Consider the following 24,876-nt stretch of genomic DNA (forward strand, 5'->3'; position numbering starts at 1 on the left):
TTGAACACGAGACACACACATCACTTTATTTACCCTAAGTTGGAGACTTGAAAAATACATTTTTAATCACATGACTCACTAAAGAAAGTGGATCATATATGTTATATTCAAAATGAACCAATAGAACTAAAACAGGTAGTTGATTACTTTTACTGTATTTGCTGGCTGCGCCCTCTGCAATATGAAGGTTTGCTGCTTTTGTTCGTCTGATAAGCTAAATATATGTTTTGGGGGGTTTCTAACTGTTAGTCGAACAAAAAAAGCTATTAGAGAACTCTGGGGAGTTGTAATGGGCATTTTATAGAAAATATAATAAAGCTCAAAGTATGATCAGGAGATGTCTGTAATGTGGGTTTTATTGAAATGTCACTCATCTAAAAGTCAAATTAACTGCAGGTCCAACTTAATCTTAACTGGGAAAGCACAGAAGAAACTGGACCATCAAAATAGGTCTGAGTAACTATTGGAAAACCCCCCTTCTTTTTTTTTTTGCAAAGTGCTTTACACACAAGCAGAACAGAGTAGTGAAACCCGCAGACAGGGAAAACAGACACCAGTGGGACAACAATAAATGTAGGCTACTGTCATAGTGTCACAGTCACACAGTCACACAGTTCCTCCTCTTATAAAAATGTACAAAAGAAACCCAGTTGTTGTAGTGTAAAAGGGCACAGCATGAGGTGGATGTGCTACACTGGGCAGGTTATTCAAGATGAACGGATGAATCAGATGAATTACTGTTTGATCCTTCCATGACTTTGCTATTCAATCAGATATGTACTTGTAGCAGAAAAGGCAGATTAAAGAGATATTTTTTTAATCCTGGAATTGATGGTGACATTTGAGCAGACTGGGTATGAGGAAACTAGTACAGTCAGATCACAGGGAAGAAGAAGCACAAGAGGAAAGACAACAGAGAGGCACATCAGAGTAAAACCACTAAGTGTACATATAGGTAGGGAATTTTTTTTTTTTTTATGTTCACTGGGTGCGTCGCTGACATTTCATTTCAGTGAACACCTGAACAGTGTATTGCAGGGGAAAGAGCCAGCAGCTAGACTAACAAGTTTTTTTGCATAATGCATGGGCAAATCCCTAGAAGAAGTGTGTCACTTAAATGACATTAAAACAATGTAAGGATATGACTTCCACGCTCTCATTGTTGGATGCTAGCGACACAGACACAAGCACATTCTCTAAGCTTTAAAACTAAATGTTTAGCAGTGAATTTATACATTTAGCTTTGTTTATTATTATTTTTCTGTGCTGATTGTGTTGTAACTTTTCTGTTGATCTTTTATTTTGGCAGTGAGACTCCATCCAGTATGCATCTGCACTCGTCAAAGGAGATTGTGCTATGGTTTAAGAGTCCTTACCAGTGATCTTTGGGACTTAATGGATTTATGTAACCTCAAAAGAACACCGTCTTTATTATTGGCATCATCATAATCTATTTGGATAATATTTTTTTAGCTGTAGGACAGGATTTTAAAACAGGAGCTGGACTCTTGCCAGCTTATTTTTGTTGTCTTAATTAATTTAATCTGACAAACAGACAAAGGTGGAAGCTCTTCCTGCTGCGCAGACATAAACAACACCTGACAAGGAAACGACCAAGAAGTCAACACTATACAGTGTATTTATCATGTAGACAGAGAGACAGACAGCCTGAAAAAGCAAAGTGACAAGTCGATAGATGGCGAGATCCATCACACGCCCACAGGTCACAATGCCAGACGAGTTACAAGGTTTTCAGGAAAAGGGGAGGCCTGGAGAAGAAGCACCACAGGCGTCTTTAGTGCCAAACGTTGTGGTCGTCTCCAGTGATAGAGCGGGCAAAATCCCTGGAGGCAATATCCTGGAGCTTGACGACTTCAGTCAAACAAAAGACGGAGTGAAACAATCGACACAAAGCAGTGACATTAGTATTTTGCAAGGAAATGATGCCAAATTAAATGCAAACAATCCTACTGCCGTGAGCCAGTCAGGACTTGGTGATTCCCAGGTTTTCGTAGAGGTTGGTGTGGCCAAAACAGCGCAGGCCACTCAACCTCTCGAGGCCAATTCTTGGTTGAAGGGAATAGGTGTGACTCCGCAGGCTACGGATCATGATGCTCCAGTCAATTCATCCTCTGACAGGCTACAAACTGACAGCACCTCATCGCAAACGAACGGCTGCAGTGTGCTCGATGGAAAGCCTTTTGAAAAGACGAAACCTAACTCTCCTGTCAATTTTTCTGAACCCAGTTTAGACACTTCTAACAAAAACACCAAGAATAGTCCAGACGATGAAAGAGGTGATTCCAAAACAGACTTTACTGTTAAACCAAAAGCAGAAAACTCACTCGGCGGCAGTTCGCCCGCACTCCCCGAAGTTCCATTCAAAGTTGCCCAAACAAGGGAGAGCATCGATGTCAGGTGGGATGACCAATACGGAGACGAGGATGGACGCCAGGAAAGGCAAAGCAACCGGTCCAGGCAGAGTGTGAAAGAGGGGGTGTGTTGCTGCTATCAGGCATTCCACAGGGCTTTTCTGCAGTGCGTGGAGGAGACTCCGGCCATGCTGACTGGACTGGTGCTGTCTCTGGCTTTCTGTGTGGCCCTCATCGTCCTCATTGCCACCACACGAATGGTGAGATATAGAAAGTGTGTGTGTGTGTGTGTGTGTGTGTGTGTGTGTGTGTGTGTGTGTGTGTGTGTGTGTGTGTGTGTGTGTGTGTGTGTGTGTGTGTGTGTGTGTGTTTGAAGGTGTATGCTGCGCATGTACAAACACACTTTTAAACTTTACATTTACTTCACAATCCGCCACGTGTCTGTTTGACAAATACATTAAGGTTTTGATAATCAATAATAGTTTATTTATCAAATGTTGTCTCTGTTTTGTATAATTGCAAATTCAATTTTGGGGGGTTTTGACTGTTTTTGATATAATTTGAAGACCTCACCTTGGGCTCTGTGTTAAATGAAACACATTATAGATTAAATGATAATTGGAAAGAAAGAGCTGCAACCAACAAATATTTTCATTCTTGATTATAACATCTCAAAGTCCAAAGTGACATCTTCAGATGTCTTCTTTGACCAAAAGTCCGAAACCAAAATGTATTCACATTCAGTTTACTATTATACGAGGAAGTCCCCAGACTGGAAAACCTGAAACGAGAACATTTGTTGCATTTATTTCCATTGTTTTGCGTGAAAAATTATAGAAAAATGACTCGCTTATCAAAGAATGTTGCTTATTTTTCTAATGATCAACCAATCGATTAATTACAAATCATTTCAGCTCTATGAGAGATTAATCAATCTCATGAAAGCAATAATTAGTTGCACCCTGGCCCTATTTAAATTAGGATAACTTTACTAATCCCAGAAAACTTATTGGGTATGAGGAAGGAAGTTGTGATATTTTGCACACTTATAGGTTACAGTTCATCACTGGAAGAGACAGTTGTGTTTTGAAAGACTCAGAAGACAGGGAAGGCTAAGTAAAAGAGGACATTAGAATATAATTGCATCAGTGTAGTGATTGTCAACACGAGCACTCTGCTGAACAAGGTTTAACAGCCAACTTCAAAAACACCACAACATTCCTGTGCTTCAATTGAAAAGCCTACGTGACTTCTCATTCCAGCAAATCAGTGGCACTCGTGAAAACCAGCTAGTCATCTATATCAACCTGCAATTTAAAAAAGACTATTTTAAAGACTACTTTAAATGTTAAAGGGGACATATTATGCATAAACTCCCCACAGCAGTATCAGATAAATCCATATTGTGAGTCAGTGGCCATGGGAAATGAATGCCCCCCAGCAGCATTCTGATTCCAGAAGGAATTGCATCGAAGACAATTGCATACTCCTTAACCGAAACAGGAATTTGAAAGTTCCGCAAAAAATCTGAATAACTGTATAAAATAGAATAGAATAGAATATACTCAGGAGTGCGTAGTGCATAGTAGTAGCTGCCATTACAGACAAAAAATAAATAAATAAATAAAATAAAATAAAATACAGAACACCGAGTTATTGCACACTTCTCAGGCCTATCATTACAAATCGTACAAATCTATTTAAAATTTTGATGGAGACTGGTACAAAGGAATATTTAAAACGGTTCAATTTAGTTTTAGGCAAGAGCTCGTATTCCGTTTGAAGGATGTGGGACGGGTCCACCAATACTCTCCACGCCTGCCTAAGTACAGACTGCTCATAGATGGACTGAAGGGAGAGCTTATCAGTCCTCCCCGTCACCTTCATGGCAGTCTGCCACAGTCAGCCATTCGTGTCAAAGAGTTGGCCAACAAGTAAAATATTATTCCTGTACCAGTTTTCAAAAAATAAAGATTAGTTTTTGAAGAGAATGTCCTTATTATGCCAAATGTAATATTGATGAGGTGAGAAGTTATGTTTAAATAAGAGAGACCAAGCCAAAAGCATGTGTTTATGAAAATTGGACTGTTTGATTGGGATTTTGCTAATATTATAATTGCATAATAACAGAAAATTCAGGCCACTATACTCCGTTGCTGTAGCTCCAGCTTCAACTAGTGAAACACGGAGTGGAGGCGCTGGAGTTTCCAGGAAGCATGCTGGCCAATCAGAGCTTTTTCGGAAGAGGTCTTAAAGAAACAGGCGCTCCTACAGAGCGTCTCATACAGGGTTGTTTTTTTTTACATTAAAGCATGTAAATATGTTCTAGTACAAACAAAATGCCCCAGGTATAATCCTGAAAATGCTATATAATATTGCCCTTTAATACTAACTTTGAATCGTTAACAGTGCTGTACATAACTCCGACAGGATGCAACGACGCATCATCTTAGCAAGACCCTTCAGATATATTGGGATCTGTGGTATACAAAATATTATATGGGCGCAAAATTGTAGTGTTGCTTTTTGTTTGTTTATGATAAACTGAAATTATAAAAAAAAATAAAATAAATTGCACAGCTAGTGCACACGTTCCACATTTGTTTCTTGGTCCATCATGATTTTCCAGCAGCAGAGGCTTGTTTGTTTTCTAACATCATAAAAGTCCAGAAGACCAGGATGCTGCTGGTTTGCCAACCAATCACACATAGCTTTATCCCTTATTTGTCAAATAGAACCAGCATTTGCTGCAAATATTGATGGTGTTTAAATGTGTTTTCTTATTTAGCTTTTCCACAAATTTAAAGATGTCATGGATCAGTGGAAAGTTTGGTTGACACAAACTAACCTGTTGAACACACTACAAATGAATTTGTTACTAGGCCGTTGTCATAGGCCTATGTCATCACCAACAATGAGTTAATTCCCTGGAAAAAAATAAAAAAATATCACGTCTCATTGGAAAAATTAAAATACCTTTACTTCACATGGCAGGAGCAGATTAAAAAGATAAATGAATAAAGGCATTTTAATTTTAGTCCTTTGTGTAGGGCAGACCTTTTTGGATATAGTGAACAGCTAGGTCAAAATAGAACAATGCAAGGTAGGTAAGTGCTCCTTTGCCTCTGTTTGTGTCTGCAAATGACATTTCTTTTAAACACTGCTTGCCACACAGTTTGAAGACATTACTGCTTTTAAATTCTGCAGGTTTCACATGCTGCCCTATTTAACAGTAAATCACGGAAGAGAACCTGGCTTTTTTTTTTTTACTTTCACCTTTCGCTCATATCTGCACAGAACATAATTTTCCATGTAGCTGCTCTGTCGGTGCTGTCTGTGGTTCTCTGTCTGAGTGCCATCCTGCTCGTCTGCCTGCCCTGGCTGGCCACCTTGAGGCGCTGCGGAGGAGCCTTGGCCCTCTTCGTCTGGGGGACGCTGTATGTCATCGCCATAGTCTTCATCTTCACTGGGGGACCTGTCACTACTTGGGAACAAGTGAGAAGGAAGCAACAAGAGAAAGAAATGATGAATTTTATTTTGTTATGTAACTGTTGGTAACCTCTAACTCTTTGCGTCTTTCTTCACCTGGTTCTCTCTACCCTTTCAGGTAGGGTTTTTCCTCTTCCTTTCTCTGAGTGTGTATACAGTACTGCCTCTCTCTATGGCCTGGGCCCTCATGGTTGGGATTGGGACCAGCCTTTCGCACATCATCATCATCAGCGTCTACGTCCCTGTCACAAGCCCAGAGACACCAGACATGGCTGTGCAGGTAAAGATTTGTTGTGTTGCTATTATATCTGTAAGCTAAGTAAAATGTAAAGCTACATTGAGGTAGCTTAGCTTTACATAAAGATTGAAAACAGGGTGAAACAGCTAGCACAGCTAGCTTAGTGCTCTTTAAATGTACAAAAATATGCCTACCAGCTTCTCTGAAGCTCACTAATTAACACAATATATATTAGATAGATTTCCCATTTTCTTTTCAGCCTTAGTTTCTTTCCCATTATTTATAATCAGTCACGGCTACATGTGTCAGTACTAATGCATAGTTAGTATTGATTAAAAAACAAATACCTGAACATAATAAAGTACTGTATGTGCAAATTTAAGGGGGTGGCAAACATTTCCAAATGACCAGCACATCGAAAGAGATGTGCATCTTTTGTATGTGCCAAAGAATAGCCTCCAAATTCAAATGTCATGTGAAGCCAAGGTCGTCCCGTTGTTATACTGGAAAAATATGCAAATAATCTGCATCACCGTAATGGAGAAGTCCTAAACCTGGTTTTACATAACCCATTGTTTGTCTTCTGGTAAATAGCAGAGTGTGGTTTTCAGTTAGTTATAAAATACATGAAATGTACACAAATTAAAAATAATAATGTCCATGTATTGCAACTCTCTGTTAGCCTGACAAGCCAGACCCACATCAAGATGTTGGGTCTGGGAACTCACCATTGGCAGGGCTCAATCCGAGGGGCGGGACAAACGGTTTTCTTTCAAATTCCCTCTGCACGCAATAGGATAGCACTACAACCAGGCAGAGCAACGAAGAAGGTAGCGAAGCCAGTTGTTAGATTAAACTTTTGCCGTATCGGGTCAGCAAAACACATCATCCTTTTTTAAGAATGATTTCAGTGCCGTTCTTTGTTCTTTTTCTCAAAGTAACTCCAAATCTTCCAGAGACGCGGTCAACCACCTCGAAAGACCGCTCTTTTCCAGCAGCAGCAGCCATAAGCCCGCCCATCACACAATGCCACACAACGCCACACAATGTGATTGGCCCGGCCAGAGTTTGGTTTTTTCCAGCTCGCAAGCCAACGGAGAGTTGCTGGTCCCCTGGCTGCAATTACATTTGCTGCCGCTATGTTGCGTCTAGATTTCTAGGCTAACTCTCTGTCATCTGGCCTATTACAATAGTGGTTCAGCTCCTCTGCTCTTATTGTGCTGGCAATACAATAGGGACAATTCCTAAAGTATCAATAATCTCCTTCCCTCTCGTCTGACTTCCTTCTCAGCTCGTGGCAAATGCATTGCTGTTTGTGTGTGTGAACTGCGTCGGGATTTTCCATCTGTGGATGACGGAGCACGATCTCAGGATATCCAATCAGAAGAGAGAAGAGTTCAGCAACATACGATCCGGGAAGGAAATAAGGAAATATCAGCAGGTAAAAAAACACTGGCTTCAAACTCATAAGACAGTATAACTTTAACTTGAATTCAAATGTTAAATTATTTCTTTGACTTCAGCTAAAAAGAAGATAACAGCTCAGTTCATTCAATTTCAGCCTTTATTTGCTTTATTTATAGAAATCCTATCTAGTTCTCTTCTGTGCAGCTTGTTTCAGCTACTCCATATTTAAAATCGTTATGTGTAATCATTCTCATTAAAGGGCTCTTCACCTGGACAGCCTGGGTTTGGTTACTGAATGCCTTTCTGGCTGTTTGGTCAATAGATTAATCATTCACTTGCCTAAAGCCCAGCAGCAAAAGAAAAAGCAAACCCAAATAGACACTATTCATATCAAGTAAACAAATAGATGAAACGTAGTCCACTAAGTAAACATGGCATCGCTTCAAAGGGACTTTTGAAGGCTATTTCTTTTACAGCCTGTACAGAGTGTCGCCTCTGTAAGACAGAAATCCAATGACCCAGTGTACAAGATCTCAAAACTCATTACCCACCGTCTCCACACACATTTTCACCCCCTGACCCCTCTGTGTCCTCGACAACAGGAGCAGCTCCTCCTGTCTGTGTTGCCACGGTACATCGCCAGGGAGCTGAAAACAGAGGTGATAAAGAAGCTCTTCAAGGCCAAGTGCGATGACGACAAGGAATCCAACTCCAACAACTTTCACAGCCTCTATGTCCGGAAGCACAAAGACGTCAGGTGATGATCACACTGTTGCGCTGTTAAGGTGATGTTAAGTATGTTAGCTTTTCAGAATGTTTCAGATGAACCATAACTTGTCTCCATCCTTCTTCCTTTCTTCTATCAACACTTTTTTTGGTGGGTTTGACCAGGGGCGTCGGACTGGGGGGAAAAAGGGGACTGAGTACCCAGGGCCCTCATGTGAGGAGGGCCCAAAAAGATGCTAGAATGAATAGCTGTGGATGCGGGGAGGGGCCCATAGAAAATGCCTTTCTACAGGGCCCAGAATTTTTTGATACGCCCCTGTGATTGACTATTGTGTGCATTCAAAAGCATAAATATGTAAGCACTGAAATGGTAATGAAACATGGAGCTAATTTTGACCTGCTTTAATATTAGTTATCAGTTATAATTTTACCACATATGACAAAACCAAACAACACTAAATAGATTAGTCTAAAGCTTTTTCTTAATATCTCGAGATATCTTTTTTAGAGTGGCATAAAGCTGTGCACTTGACTGTTTAAAGACAGACATAAGTCAGATTGCACAACCCTATTACACTGATCATGCATATCAGAGGTTTTCTGACAATATGTGCACCCCCTCAAAACAAAAATTACAAAACTGCGACCGCCCAACATCCCCCATCTCTAAAGACAACAAATATTTACAGTGCAACGTGAAAAAAGTTAAAATTGATAGCTTTTATTAATCCCATTATTAGTCTTTGTCTTGATTTAAGGGATAATCATGCTCTAAGTTTTGGAAATACTGCTTTGGCAGACGTAAACAGGAAGTATCATTTTGCCATAGAGAAAGTGAGATAATGCTGTATTCTAATAAACCTTATCCTATATTTGTTTACGTTTTGGTATGTGCCGATTTAGCTATTAGCAGTTAGTCTTTGCAGTGTACACATTGATGTACAGACAACTGTCACTGGATTACTTTGATACTGAAGAAAACTTAAAATGTGATGATTTTTAGGCAAGTTCTGGAGTTATAAGGATCGTGATGATTTCTAAATGGATTTATGAACACTTATTTGCTTAAACTCTCCTGTGGCTCCCCAGCAAGGTGCGTGTCGCAGCTTGAAAACCTCTGATATATTTTAATAGGAATGCTATTCAAAAGTCCCACATGGCAATTTAAAATATATTCAAAGAATAAAAAGTTGGCATCTTTTGTCATCATATAAGGCTATTGATCGCTAAACTGCAATTGCGCTGCAATAAATCAGAGAAATGGGAATATTTACTGTATTTATTGTGTAGCGCGGAGTCACTAACAGCTGTTATCTTATGAATGCGTGCCTAATATTTTTGTCTTTCTGTGTGGGTTTGTGTAGCATCCTGTATGCAGACATTGTGGGCTTCACAAAGCTGGCGAGTAGCTGCACACCAGAAGAACTGGTCGCTGTGCTAAACAAGCTCTTTGGCAGATTCGATGACATCGCCAAGGTGAGAATACCAGCACACATTGTGCCCAAAATCAAACTTCACAAAGGACAGTTTTGTCTTGGTTTTGAACTAGCTAACTCTGTGTCTGACTCCCCCTCTCTGTAGAAGAATGGGTGTCTTCGCATTAAGATCCTGGGTGACTGCTACTACTGTGTATCTGGTCTACCTGACCCCATTCCCACGCACGCCAGGAACTGTGTTCAGATGGGGCTGGACATGTGCACTGCCATCAGGTCCGTTTTTTTCCCCCCCTTAAAATTCTATTATAAAATAAATGTGTGTTGTGCTCTCTTTCTTTCTAACATTGTGTTGAGGTGCCTCCCACCTGGCTTCTGTTTTTCCACCGATGAAAGTTATTCAGTGCTCTTAATTTGCATCTGATGTTACTGTTCTTCATTTAACTTCCTGGTGGTTCTCATGGCACTTTTAGTTCACTAATCTTTCCTCTACTGAAACCACACTATATATTACAACTCAAAACATGCAGAGTGTACATACAGGCAGCACCATAAATTGACCATTATATTATCAAACTTCACATTTTCAGTGAGGCCTTTTTGTGTTTGCTCCATGTAAATCAAATGTGGAAATATTTCTTTTGGCTTTTTTGTTGCATTCAATGAGGATAATTTAGGAAATTAAAATTTGATTTCTTTAAATTTTTGTGAGAAAAATGAGATGAAAGAGAAAAATATTTTATGTATATATCCTTAATCCCTATATGTCTTTGGTCGCAAAGACCTGCACCATATTTCCTGTCATTGTGTCGCGATTCACTTTAAATTTGACAGAATATTTAATGTCCCCCCACTAATTGTACCCTCTTCATCGTGATACTTAAAACAGTGTGAGATATATAGTTTATTAAAGTAACTTAAGCACCAAAAGTAAGTTATTTTTCAAATAACTTCATGGCCCAACAAGGAGTGCCAGAAGTTAGCATGAGTGAATATTGTTTGTTTTTTATATGGTTTTACTCATACTTTTGTCTCCCTGTAGTAAACTGCGAGAGGCGACGGGGGTCGAGCTCAGCATGCGGGTGGGTGTTCACAGTGGAAACGTGCTCTGTGGTGTGATTGGCTTGCAGAAGTGGCAGTACGACGTGTGGTCCCATGACGTCACGTTAGCCAACCACATGGAGTCTGGAGGTCTTCCTGGGTGAGAAAATCTCAAAATCTGCTCAGAGATAATCAAGATTCTGAGTTGGTGCAGATGATAAAGAAGGTGTGGTGATGATGGAGGATACACTTTGAGTTGTGTTGACTCTCTACTTTTCTCTACTGTTATTAAAACTATTATTATTAATAGGCGAGTGCACATCACAGAGGAGACAATGCAGCACTTAAACGGAGCATATATAGTGGAGAACGGGGATGGGGGGAGTCGGGATCCTCTTCTTAAAGGAAGAAAAACGTACCTGGTGATGGACCCCTGCAAGCCGAACAGCATTTCCGGTACACCTAAATCGGTAGGTGTACTCATTACTTACGCATTACTTTTAAATTGTGCTTTCAAAATTAAACTTTATGAAAGAAAAATAAAACATAGTTTTATTAATTGTACATTACATACATTAACTTGACAAACTACATAATTGACAAACTAAGGTATCAAGTTTCTGGTTAGGCAATATAAGTATGCAACTTCCTGACATAGACTGTATGTGTGTATAAAGGAAAGCAGATTAACCTTCATTTTGAAAGCTGACTTAAAAACAAGAGGAGGGAAAACGTGTTCTGAGTAGCTACAGAGCTATCATTATTGTATGCACTACACAGGCATCTTTCAATCTGCTGTGATCTAGCTTCAGGAAGGAAAATGCAGGAATAAATTACAGTTCTTGACGGGGGAAAAGTAAAGTAAAATAATCTCCATCCTAATTTCAGGCAAACACTCTTACATCAGGAGAGACCAGGCTGCGGGCATCTATCCGGATGTCTGAGTACCTGCAGTCCTGGCGGACTATCCACCCCTTCGCAGACCTAAGCGACCCTAATGCCACACCCTCCAAGAAGAAGAAACGTCGTCCGACCAACGTCGTCATGAACCAATCACAGCTGTCTGCAGTATGTATTTGTGCTGCTTCCAGTACATATTGCATGAATCATATTGTTTTCCTGTTGTCCTTAGGTCATGCATTTGGTTCACTGTGTGTGTGTGTGTGTGTGTGTGTGTGTGTGTGTGTGTTTGCTTCAGGAAGGACCACCTTGCCAGAACAACTCCGACTGGTAAGTTCCCAGATGTATTGAAAACACTTGAGAAATTTAGTACCCCAGCATTATTAACCTAAGTAGAAGAAGAATAAAACAGTTTTCTGTCATTCAAAGTGAATATAATACAACAGAAAGCAAAACATCACATTTGGCGCATTTTCTTTTTGGTTGTTACATGAGTGTTTTTAAATCAGGACTACATTGTATATTGTTTTGGTTGAAGCTGTTTCTAATGTGTTCTTGTTTTGTTCCAGTTTGGTTGTGGATAATGGTGTTAGGGGATCACTGGACCCACTGAATAATGCAGGGTACGTTTTCATCCGTTGCAAATAGTTTTTAGTTGGTAGATAATCATAAGAGATATGCCAGGAGGAAAAAGACGAGACATTTCTGTCTTGGCCAACATTTTTGACTTTTTTTTTGTGAAAAACATCCAATCAAGGCTAGTTGAAATTGAATTTGGGGTGGCCCGGTTGAGCAGGCGCACATATACTGAGAGCCTTATGCCTCGACGCAGAGGTCCAGGGTTCGAGTCTGACCTGAGACGATTTCCTGCATGTCTTCCCCCTCTCCCTCCCCTTTCTCACCTAGCTGTCCTATCAATTAAAGGCAGAAAAGCCCCCAAAATCAAAAATAAATAAATATTGAATTTGGGAATATAAATTCTGAAATATTAGGCCGTGTTGATCTTTGTAAAAATAGATAATTCCATTGATTTCTTCCTTATTTTACTACTACTGTATGTTTTTCAGGCTGTACTTCTTATTTTGGGATAAAACCTGCCAGTTTCTTGTCCAATCATGCATCCTTTGATTTTGATTTCTCATTAAGGAGGAGAGCAAAGAAGCTCAACTGTTTGACTCTGCTGTTCAACGACCTGAGCCTGGAGAGAGAGGTAGCTTCATTCTCTGGTCTAATTTAAGAAGACATAAATAGAGCAGTATGTACAGTATGCATTAAAGAGGAGAAACAAGCAAGATGTACAGTATATATGTGTGTGTGTGTGTGTGTGTGTGTGTGTGTGTGTGTGTGTGTGTGTGTGTGTGTGTGTGTGTGTGTGTGTGTGTGTGTATTTTGCTGTTTGTCTAATGTGTTTGTGTTCCAGTTCCGCCTTTCAGAGACAAAGGGTGTACACCATTCAATGAGCTGCATAGCATTGATCTTCGTCACTCTTTTCGGCGTCCAGATACTTGTCTCTAAGAAGTGAGTAGCACTCCGGTCACATTCACAGTTCATTTTCACTTGATTATACTCATTAAGTTTTGAATTAAGTCAAAGTAAAATTAAGACTCTTGCTCACCATTGCATATACATGCAGTGGTGCAATGTAACTAAGTACATTTACTCAAGTACTGTACTTAAGTACAAATTTGAGGAACTTTACTTGAGTCTTTTCTTTTCATGCTACTTTCTACGTCTACTCCGCTACATTTCAGAGAGAAATATTAAACTTTTTACTCCACTACATTCATCTAACAGCTTTAGTTACTAGTTACTTTACAAATTAAGATTTTTGCACACAAAACACATGTAGTTATAAAATGCGATGTTTATTTAAATTAAACTACCCAACAATATAATGGCTTACAAGTCCAGCTGAAATGATTAAACCAACACTTAGTTGATTGACAGAACTGTTTTGATTGTTTCCAATTTCTAAAATGTGAGGATTTTTCTGCATTGAGTACTTTTACTTTTAATACTTAAAGTACATTTTCCTGATGATACGTACATACCATTACTTAAGTTACATTTTCAATGCAGAACTTTTACTTGTAACAGAGTATTTTTACAGTGTGGCATTATTACTTTCAATTTAGTAAAGGATCTGAATACTTCTTCCACCATTTTGTACACGCATCTTTATTTGCTCACTCTTGAATGAATAAACAGTGTACATTGTTTCACCCTCGCAGTAACTTTGAGATGGCAGTGTCGTACGGTGCAACCTTCCCTGTGCTGGTGCTGCTTCTGTCCATCGCTTTCACTGGATACTTGGAGGTAAATGAACATATTGGTATTGTGTCGGTAAGAAGTACAAAAAAGAAGGTCGCAAAAAGCCCGGGGTCCCTTAAAACAACTGTGCCGCGGAAATCTAACAACAAACAAGCTCACTTGAAACGTGACCAGAGGAATGTGGGGATAATTGGAACTGGTACTGGGAGCAACATTGGAGTGGTGAAAACAAAGTTGGTGAATGTGTTTGCCACTAGGTTTTCTCCCACTCTGGATGCAGACACACTACGTGAATATTTATTTGAGCAATTGGAGAACGGAACAGTGACGTGTCAAAAGATCGAGTCGGCCCACAGCAGGTATGGCTCATTTCACATCACCGCTGAATGTAACAATGTTGCTGATATGTACGATCCAAAACTCTGGCCCGACGGAACTTATGCTCGTCGCTATTATGAGGCCCGTGTCCCCAAGGCATTTGGTAGTGAGGTGGGGGGTGAACTGAATTGCCATGGTACACCTGCAGCTCCACATGAGAGCCAGCCTGCATAGTAGCTGCTATGATATGAATTAACCTATATGAACATCTGTGTCGTGTCTTATAATGTGCGTGGGCTTCGTGTTGGCCACAGTGAAACGCCGTATTGTTGTGGACAAATTGATGGACAGATGTGACATTTTGTGTGTCCAGGAGACGTTCCTGGCTAAACAAGACCTGGAAGGACTAAATTCTATACATAGGGACTTTCATGGGGCAGGTGAATCAACAAGTGGCCTAAGTGCTAAAGTTGTCCGGGGGAAGGGGGGGTAGCCACGATGTGGAATAAAAAATATGACCAGTTGGTTAATGTTATAAGATTGGGAGTTGACTGGGCTATTGGGCTTGAGCTGTGTTGTAATGATAAGAAGTTAATAATTTTGAATGTCTATACGCCATATGAGTGCATACAAAATGAGGATGAGTACTTCAGTAGATTGGCATTTATCATGTCTTTTATTCAGGACAATTTTTCTACCTGCATCTATGTCGTTGGTGACATGAATGCTGATGTAACTGATGCCAACTCTTTATTTGGTAATCATTTAATGCAGTTTTGTACAGACCGTGGATTGATTTTATCTAGTAAGGTATTATTGCCAAATGATAGTTATACTTATATCACCGAGGCCTGGCACTCTACTTCCTGGCTGGACCACTGCCTTTGTACAGTGGATGCCCATGACTCCATCGATATGATGAAGATTGATTATGATCTGGCTACTACGGACCATATACCCTTTCTCATGGTGTTGAACACTGGCAATTTACCGGTTTTGTTGCCTGTGGATAATGGCATTGATGTAGGGAAAATAAATCAAAATTGTCTAAGGAAGATCTTAATGAATATTTCAGTCATTCTGATGCTTTGTTGGGTAATATTAAGGTCCCAAAAGATGCCTTATTGTGTCGGGATATGAACTGTAAGAATGTACAACACTGTAAGGATTTATGTTCCCTGTATGAGGCTATTGTGGAGTCTCTCGGTATCTCGAGCAGGCCTCTGTTTAAACATAGGACAAAAGTGTGCAATGCTAAGCCAGGTTGGAAGATCATGTAGAACAGCTCCATGCAGAGACCCGAAATGCTTTAAAAAAATGGGCTGAGTTAGGCAAAAGTAGGCATGGCCCCTTGTTTGAAAATAATAAATGCACTAATGCAAGATTTAAATATGCACTTCGTTATATTAAAAGAAATGAAAACACTATGAGGTCAGATTCACTGGCATGGAAGCTGCAAAAAAATAATGTTTGACTTCTGGAAAGAAATAAAAACTATGAATAATTGCAAAACAACTCTCCCATCTGATATAGATGGTGTGAGTGGTCCTGATGAAATTTCACAGTTATGGCAGAAACAATATTATGAACTGTTAAACTGTGTAAAAAGTAATCTGTTTGTAGTGGATACTGTAGAGTTTAATGATGATGTTGTTGTCACTACTTGATTTGTTGCTCTCTGTTGTGCTAGTACCAGTTATTAAAGATAAAGTGGGGAAGCTGAACAGCTCAGATAATTACAATAGTAATAGCTCTGACCAGTGTTATGTCTAAAGTGCTGGAGACAGTTCTATTGTGTAGACTTGAGAGGTACGTCCTGTCTACCGATAACCAATTTGGTTTTAAAAGAAAGCATGGCACTGATTTATGTATTTTTGCACTAAAGGAAATTTTAGAGAAATATAATAGGCAAAATTCCACAATGTTCATGTGCTTCATTGATGCTTCTAAAGCATTCGATCGTGTTAATCATGATAAATTATTTTTAAAATTGTCTAAAAGTGGGGTCCCTGGTTTTTTAATAAGAATCTTGGTTTATTGGTACTCACATCAGACAATGAGAGTGAGATGGGGGAATGTAACATCTGTTCCCTTCCAAGTGACCAATGGTGTCCGCCAGGGCGGAATTCTGTCTCCTTTTCTTTTTAATATGTATATGAATGATTTGTCTTTGATTTTAAATGCATGTGGTACAGGTTGTTGGGTTGGTGACTCACTAATTAATCACCTTATGTACGCAGATGATGTGGTCATTTTTAGCCCATATAGTGCTGGTCTCCAACAGCCTCTGAGAATATGCACACAGTATGGTGCTGATTTTGAAATGAAATACAATGCCAAAAAGAGTAAGATCATGATTATCAGGAGTAGAGAAGACAGACAGTCAACCTTCCTTGACTTCTATCTGTCTGGTACTGCACTTAGGGTGTGCAGTGAGATTACATATTTGGGCCATATTATTGCAAATGACCTGTCTGATGATAAGGATATCTATAGGCAGCGTCGGAAGCTGTATGCTCAAGCGAACATGCTGTGTCGTAAGTTTAGCATGTGCTCTGTATCTGTGAAGATCTCACTCTTCAGAGCGTATTGTACACCTTTGTATACTGCCTACCTGTGGTGTCGTTATAAGCAAGGCAGCATTAGAAAACTCATAGTGGCTTATAATGACAGCATGAGGCTGCTGCTGAGAGCTCCAAGAAGCTCCAGTGCAAGCCATATATTTGTCAGTGTCGGGGTACCTACCTGCTCTGCTGTTTTACGTAACCTGATGTATAGATTTATCTGTAGGGTATCTGAGTCAGAAAATAACTTGATTACTGTTTTAGCTAACCCTGTACGCAGTTCTGTCAGATTTACTTCCAGACTGTGGAACCATTGGCGAACATGTCTGTATGTCAGACACTGAACATTGTGGAAGGTTTTGTATTTTTGTATTTTATGTTATACTCTGTGTGTTTTTTTTAATTGTGATATGAATCCCCCTGGTTAAGTGTCAGTAGCTTGTTCAGCAGCAGCAAATGAAAGCAGGTGCATCTAAATAAAATGCTACTGTAGATGAGGTGAAAAAATGACATTCTTCCGCTTATGTAAACATAAATTCAAGATGCGAATAACAGATTTAAGGTCATTAATTTGTTGCTGGTGGTTTTGTATGTATTGGCACATTGACTACAAACTGTGTGTACACTATTGCTGATTATTACCTTTAGAAAGTTTCTTATCTTCCTGACATTCACTGGTTATCATTAGTTAGTTAGTTTCATTTTATATCAACATGTCTGTCTTAAATGTTTGAATGTATGTTTGTTTTCAGAAGTGGCAATCCAAGATGCCGTTGAGTGTTCAGTGGATCTCGGGGCTGTCCCGTGGCGTCGCCACCAAGGTGGCGCTGCGTCTGTTTGTGGTCACTCTCTGTGTTCTCATCACCCTGCTTATGGCCATCCTCAACTTTGTGAGTTCCTCCTCTGCCTGCCAGTTATTCTGTCATAATTTTCCTTCTTGCTCTATTTCCTGTCATTAATAGATACATCTATCAATCACTTTTTCGCGGTTGTCGTCCTCCTGTTTTTGTCTCTCAGGTCTTCCTCCCGGGAAACAACTGCACATCGATTACCAACAGGACAGAGCTGGAGGGTCTCAAACTCTACACTGTGCCTGTAAATAGCTCCAGATTAACATTTCACCATGTTATTAATCAATATGTCCTCTTATTATATGGCTTAAAATTCCTAAAGGAAAATATTGTCATGCTGTAATCAGGCCTGATTTATCACTTGCCTTTCAGTGAACTCCATGTGACACAGTACTTCAAACACTTGAACCATTCAGTGTCATCCGTGACATGTTGTAATTTTTAGCACTTGTTCAGTTAATTTCATTTTTCACATGCACAAGACAGAAGAAGCAAAACAAAAGATACATAGATACATACACACACAAAACCCTGAGCATCAAAAGACAAAACAAAGGAGCAAAAATGGGTATTATTCATTTGTTCATTATACTCTCTTACAAGCTGCATTTCTTTATCAGAAAGTACAGAATTAGTTAGGTAACTTAGTTTACAGGTAATGCATGTAGCGTCCCCCTCATATGTCTGTAGGTGGCCTTTAGTAGACTACGTCAGCCATCTCTCAGCCCTTGATGAACAGTCAGTTTTCTTTTTGCTGTTGAATAGCAAAACAATATTTTGCCTTCTTTTTTTTAATAATTTGTTTTATTTGTGAAGATACTAACAAAAAGGTGACACATAGAGTAAAAAATACACTTACATAGACAAACGTACGTACAGACAGTCACAGACAATGTTAACAGTTATGTTAAATGTTGGTGTAATTGAAGATTGAATGTACAAATGTGCAAGTCATGTATAGGGTAAATGTGTGTATGGATGGTGTATGGCTGTTTGGATGACCGGCATGGTGTAGGTACATGTTTGGTGAACCTTAGTAGGGTGTAATGTAATAATTGTGGTAGAGATGACGGCCTTCATTCTTTTTCACTTATAAAGAAGAACTGCACCCTCAAGTCTGATTCTTTATTAGTTTGAATGTGCTTCAGCACTTCAGTACAAGCTTTGAACATCACACCTACTGTACATACCTTGTTGCAACACACATTTTTTTCTCCTCCTTTCTTCAAACATCTAGTACTACCTCTACTGCTGCCTGTTGGCCATGCTGGGAGCGATCGTGTTCATCAGGACAAGCTTGTCTGTGAAGGTCCTACTGCTCACCCTGGCGGTGGTGGTTTACCTGGCCCTCTTCCTCCATGTTTACGCGCCGAGGTCCTACTGCCTCATTAACCTGCTTTACAACGACACCAAGTGAGTGACACTGCAAATGCAATCACATGGAAACACCTGGGGTTCTACATAGCTTTATGTGCCTTTGGCGCAACTCTCGCCAAAATACAACCTAGGGTCTTTTTGCGAATGTACCCGAGTCAAACTTTCGTTTAAAAGCATAATTAGGACGGAAACGCCACTTTTAAGATTTACTGTATTCTCGTTTTCGATCAAATGGCCTTTTGAATGAGAGTGCTAGGGGCACTACTATGATCGCATCAAAATCGCTAGTTTTAAAACCCTAAGAAGGCTCGACACAACATGAAACTTTCCTCAAAGTATCACCAGGGGCTCTACACATGAACTTGAGCATTGAGAACATTGTTCTCGCTGCCATCTCGCCAGTCAATAAGAGTCGATCTCCGTATGCAACGTAACAAGGAGGAGAGTAAATATGGAAAGCTCCTAAAGCTTAGTTCCATATAAATGCACGGATAATTTCTTGTTTTGTCGTTAGTGAAAAACAATATTGACCTCACTGTTGAAAAAGGAGCCTCATATAAGAATGACATTTCCTCCTATGGAGTCCGTTCATTCGCATTCGGAGATCGACTCTTTTTGACTGGCAAAGATGGCGGAGAGCGTAAACAACAACTGCTAAAGTGAGTTGTTCAAAAGCTTTCTTTTTAGTAAACTCTGTGTACACAAACAATGTTCTCAATGCTCAAGTTCATGTGTACAGACCCTGGTGATACTTCGAGCAAAGTTTCATGTTGTGTCGAGCCTTCTTAGTGTTTTAAAAATAGCGATTTTGATGCGATCATAGAAGTGCCCCTAGCTCTACCATTCAAAAGGCCATTTGACCGAAAATGAGAACACGGTAAATCTTAAAAGTGGCGCTTCCGTCCTAAATATGCTTTTAAACGAAAGTTTGACTCGGGTACATTCACAAAAAGACCCTAGGTTGCATTTTGGCGAGAGTTACGCTTTAACATTATTTTGAAAATTACAATGAAGCAGCTGCAGGGCAGCTCTGTTTTCTTTTCCTTTTTTTGCCAAATGAAGTCCTGATTGTGAATATTGACACATGTAATATTGACAAAAGACTTAAGATTGCCTCCCTAACAGCAATGAGCAGCCTTCTGGTGGTGAAAAGATCACTCAGTTAATCGATGAGACGATCAACCAAAAAGTATGCAACAGTTTTTTTCATGCATTACCATTTAAATTATAAATTTGGAAAATCTGCCAAAAATCACTGGTTCCAGCTTTTCAAATTTCAGGATTTGGATAATTATAAATCGAATATCTTTGGGTTTTGCAGTCTTTCGATTATGCAAAGCAAACTTAAGGCTTAAACTTGGGCTCCTGGAGATTATGAGTTTTTCACTTTTTTTCAAAATCTTGTAGACTAAACACTTATTTTCAATCACTAATATCATGACGATACTGTAATTAATAGTTGCAGCCCTACAGGTTTCCATCTACTTTAGATGCTTACCTTCTGTATATCGTATTGCGGATAGACTTAAAACATGTGCATGTTGTGTGAAATTCACTGACAGCACTTAATATATAATAACTCAAACTGCCTCTTAGTTCGACTTAGTGCCATAAAAGTAAGAATGTAAAGATATATTTATATAGTAGAAAGGTTACGTAAAATAAATGAAAATAACCATTTAACAACTTCAAGCACTATTAAGTTGTTTAAAGCATGTGTTAGTATGTTAGTATGTGTTAGTATAAGCATGTGAATAATCTTTTTAACCTCATGGTCACACTGCTACAGTCATAACATACTGTACAGTCATTTTGGGAAAAAGTTAAATACAGTGTAATATGTTACATTGTGTTAATAGACAAGCTGTGACAAATAAGATGCATGAAAGTGTGTAGGCATGTGTGTGTATATATATATATATATATATATATATATATATATATATATATATATATATATATATATATATATATATATATACTGTGTATGGGCTCAAGCCTGCTAGCTGTCCACACAGTCACACATTAATCTTGCCTAAGTCCACTTTCCACTCGTCTACATTCATTCACTGCTATCTGTAGTCATCACACTGTCCGTCTTGCTCAGCCAAGGTGTTAAATTTCCTGCCTTTTGTCTGCCACTCCAGATTGTGAATCCTTGTCTGGAGTTTCCATTCACCATCATTTATTCAAGAGCTTTCTATGGCAAGAGGCCTGCGTGGGGGTCCAGGCCCCATTGACTGAGAGACACAAGACACTCTTGTCTGAGCGATTATGTAATGGAAGGGGAAAAAAAGAGTGAGTATGGCTCTAAATATGTGAATGTGTTTTTCTACAGACCGGGAGTGCTGAAGGACCCTCAGATCATGTCTGGGGTTTGGCTGGTCATCTTTTACATTGTATGCCTCATTCTAGCCAGACAGGTATGTGTTTCACAAATGAGTATACAGTATGTATGTTCTGTCATTTAAAGAAGGATTCTGAAACAAAATGATTTCATATGCAAATTTGTTCATCCTTATTTGTATTCCGTGTCCTTCTCTGTCAGGACGAACTGGGTTGCCGCGTAGACTTCCTGTTGGACCGCTGTTTCAAGACGGAGAGCGAGGAGATGGAGACCATGGAGAACATCAACAAGCTCCTCCTTCAGAACGTCCTGCCGCTCCATGTCGCCTCCTTCTTTATAGGCAAAACTGTCCGTAACCAGGTAAAGAAAACAAAACAAATACAAATACATGTACAGTCACTTTTGTTCCTTGGTTATCCTGCCACACTGTTAGCCATGCCAACTTTCATTCATCGTTTTCTACGGTACACAGAATGTGACAGTTTGAAATTATAAGGCATAGTACATTTTACATCACAAGAAAGTTAGCTGTGAAAAGATTTTAAAGCATGTCTTTTAAGGAAATTATGACATTTTGAGTGATTTTGTGACATTGAAATGCCTGTCTTTATATGAGATTATGTTTTTAATATCTTAACCCTTTAACCTATTTGAAAGGGTTCATTCCAAAATTAGAAATCCATCATTGAGACAATAATTGACACTTAGAAATAGATGCTGTCATTGAGGTGATGGTTTCAGTTCAAAGAAGAAAAATCTTTTTTAGAACATTTATTTACATAAAGTAGCTATATAGGTTTGACTCTATTGACTTCTGGCTGCAAATTTTGCAGAATGCATGCTATCTTGGAATTAAGTCTTTTTACTTTTTAAAACTGTGTTTCAGGACCTGTACAGTCAGTCATATGACTGTGTGTGTGTGATGTTCGCGTCGGTGCCTCAGTTCAAAGAGTTTTACAGCGAGAGCAGCGCCAACAGGGACGGTCTGGAGTGTTTGCGCTTCCTCAACGAGATCATATCAGACTTTGATGAGGTACGAGGAAGAAGATATGATTATATCCTGCCAGTGTTACATTTAGTCTGTGTCTCCAACTATACTCTCTTTTCCATTTCTCTCATGCAGATTCTCTCAAAGCCCAAATTCTGTTCAGTGGAGAAGATTAAGACTATCGGCAGTACGTACATGGCTGCTGCGGGGTTGAGACACGCTCCTCAACAGGACGAACAAAAGGTTTGCCTGATTTGTTTACTCCATCAACAAATGTCTGTGATAACTTTTAACCTACTTTTGCAAAACAATCATTGCAATGTAAATCAAATTCTCTTGTTAAGATACCCTGCCCTACATGAACATGATCTCTGGCTCCCCCTACAGAAAGTGGAGATGTCCTACAGCCATGTGCGCGCCATGGTAGAGTTTGCTATCGCTCTGATGGGCAAACTGGAGCTTATCAACACACACTCTTTTAACAGCTTCAAACTCAGGATCGGTGAGTGTATTCTAGATTAATTCTGACAAACTCATAACATTTCATACATTGGATTCATTCGATACTGAATCAAAACTTCCAGCTGGGTATTCGTTCTCCTTATTTTCTTAATATAATTTGTACACACTGCAGATTCCTGTGCACCACTTTAGTGTTTGAACTGTACTAACAAATATATATTAAAATGTGAGATGGAAGAAAGAAAGTGGCAAAGAAATCACACAAATATTTTCCATCTAATATTTTCTGGTGCATGCAAGACGCTTAAGTTTTTAAACCTCTATGGAGGGAACTTTAGGAAAGAGCATGTTCTGTGTTTACATTTAATCATCCATCCATGTTGTTTATTTGCAGGAATAAACCACGGTCCAGTGATTGCAGGTGTGATTGGAGCTAATAAACCTCAGTATGATATCTGGGGGAACTCTGTTAACGTGGCCAGCAGGATGGACAGCACAGGAGTGTTGGACAAGATACAGGTCAGTAGGAAGGGTGGAGGTGGCTCCAATGTATAAGTTCACTGTCAGCCACTGTGGATGGATCAGTGGATGCAAAGTATTAAACATGAAACACCGCATGTCAGGTGTATTCATTAGCTCTAGGCTTATTGAGTCAAAAAAAATGGATGGATTAATGGAGACAGTGAAACCTCACGCATTCTCTGTGTACTAGTACTATTCTTTCTGCACCCAGGTGACGGAGGAGACAGCCCAGATGGTCGAGAGCGTGGGATACACCGTCACTCTCAGAGGAGTAGTCAATGTCAAGGGCAAAGGGGAACTCACCACCTACTTTATTAACACGGACCGATCGTCTCTTCAGTTCTGACCTCCACAATCAGATGCTGCACAGATCTATCACTCAGACCTGGGTCCAAATATTAGCTGCAAATGCTTGTTAGTGTTTGTTTAAATGAACCTGGTGTAGCAAATGGGGTCGGCCTTATGAACTAACCTGTCACTACCTGTATTCATCACAAACATCTGCACTGACTTAAAGCTGAAACCAAGATGTATCACCTGTTAATAATTTACCTCCATGGAAGAGCTGCCTTTGTCTTTTGGATAAGACACTAAATAAAATCCTGACCGGTTAAATGAAGACTACAATTCAGCTGAAAGCAGAGAGCTGTCTACTCATGGACCATTTATTGGCAAACCATGTTGCTTACTGTATCTGTGTCTGTACTGTATCTGGGTTATCCTGTGAAACTAGAGTAGGTGGGTCAAGTCGCCCTTAACACTTTTCACTGTATTATGAGGTTTCTGAGAACATATAGTCTCAAATTATACTTTTTTATTTTGGTACACTTAACTGAATCACATACACTGTTCATGTACGATTAATGTATTGGACAAAAAGAAGTATCCGTCTTAGATGTACCAAAGATTACTGTTGTTTTATGGCGGATATTATAGAGGTAGTTTATGATTCAAATAAGCAAAGAAACACTTTATTTTAGGTTGAATTTTTTTTACTACATTGGGGTTTAAGCTAAGCATAATTCTATGCTTTTATTGTGAAACCCTGAATATTTCTACTTATTAAGCCCGATGAAGTTTGTTCAAACTCACTCATAGTTTACAGGTTTTACACCCCATGCATATATGTACTGTAAACCCACCTAAACATGCATAAAGTACACACTGTTTTATTGTATGTAAGGTGTCACAAACCACAAAAGGTAAGTGACCATCGGTCAATGGTTTAAATGCTCACCGCTGGTCTGGAGCCGGAGAGATTTATCGCAGACATGTTGATTTAAATCATGGTTTCTTTATTATTATTATTTAAATTCGATATTGCACTTTCTAATATGTTGTATTTTTGAAAGGGAGTTCTGCATTACTGATGATCTGAATGTTTATTGTGCACAGAATACTTCTTTTCTTTAAAGTATTTCTGTGAGGGATGATATGAAGTGTGAGTATTTTCAGTATATGGAAAAAAAAATGTTAATTCTATTTATAAAGTAATTTAAAAAAAGAAATACAACCACTGATGTGCTTTTTGTGTGTGTGTGTGTGTGTGTGTGTGTGTGTGTGTGTGTAC

General features: G+C 39.3%; 1 protein-coding gene across 1 annotated transcript; it reads left to right on the top strand.

Moving 5' to 3' along the window:
* The first annotated feature begins 1,362 nt into the window (after positions 1-1,362).
* On the top strand, positions 1,363-24,805 carry LOC144534073 (adenylate cyclase type 4). The gene is made up of 25 exons (XM_078275746.1): positions 1,363-2,632; positions 5,670-5,867; positions 5,980-6,141; positions 7,391-7,540; positions 8,109-8,263; positions 9,597-9,708; positions 9,814-9,941; positions 10,708-10,866; positions 11,017-11,176; positions 11,595-11,774; positions 11,905-11,936; positions 12,176-12,229; positions 12,753-12,816; positions 13,027-13,124; positions 13,838-13,922; positions 17,512-17,649; positions 17,777-17,854; positions 18,848-19,023; positions 21,326-21,410; positions 21,536-21,694; positions 22,221-22,367; positions 22,458-22,565; positions 22,710-22,824; positions 23,179-23,303; positions 23,518-24,805. The coding sequence occupies exons 1-25, from the start codon at positions 1,697-1,699 to the stop codon at positions 23,650-23,652; spliced, it is 3,939 nt and encodes a 1,312-aa protein (XP_078131872.1). The 5' UTR covers positions 1,363-1,696; the 3' UTR covers positions 23,653-24,805.
* The last annotated feature ends 71 nt before the right edge of the window (positions 24,806-24,876 follow it).

Source organism: Sander vitreus, chromosome 19, assembly GCF_031162955.1.
Source record: "Sander vitreus isolate 19-12246 chromosome 19, sanVit1, whole genome shotgun sequence".
Classification (NCBI taxonomy): Eukaryota; Metazoa; Chordata; class Actinopteri; order Perciformes; family Percidae; genus Sander; species Sander vitreus.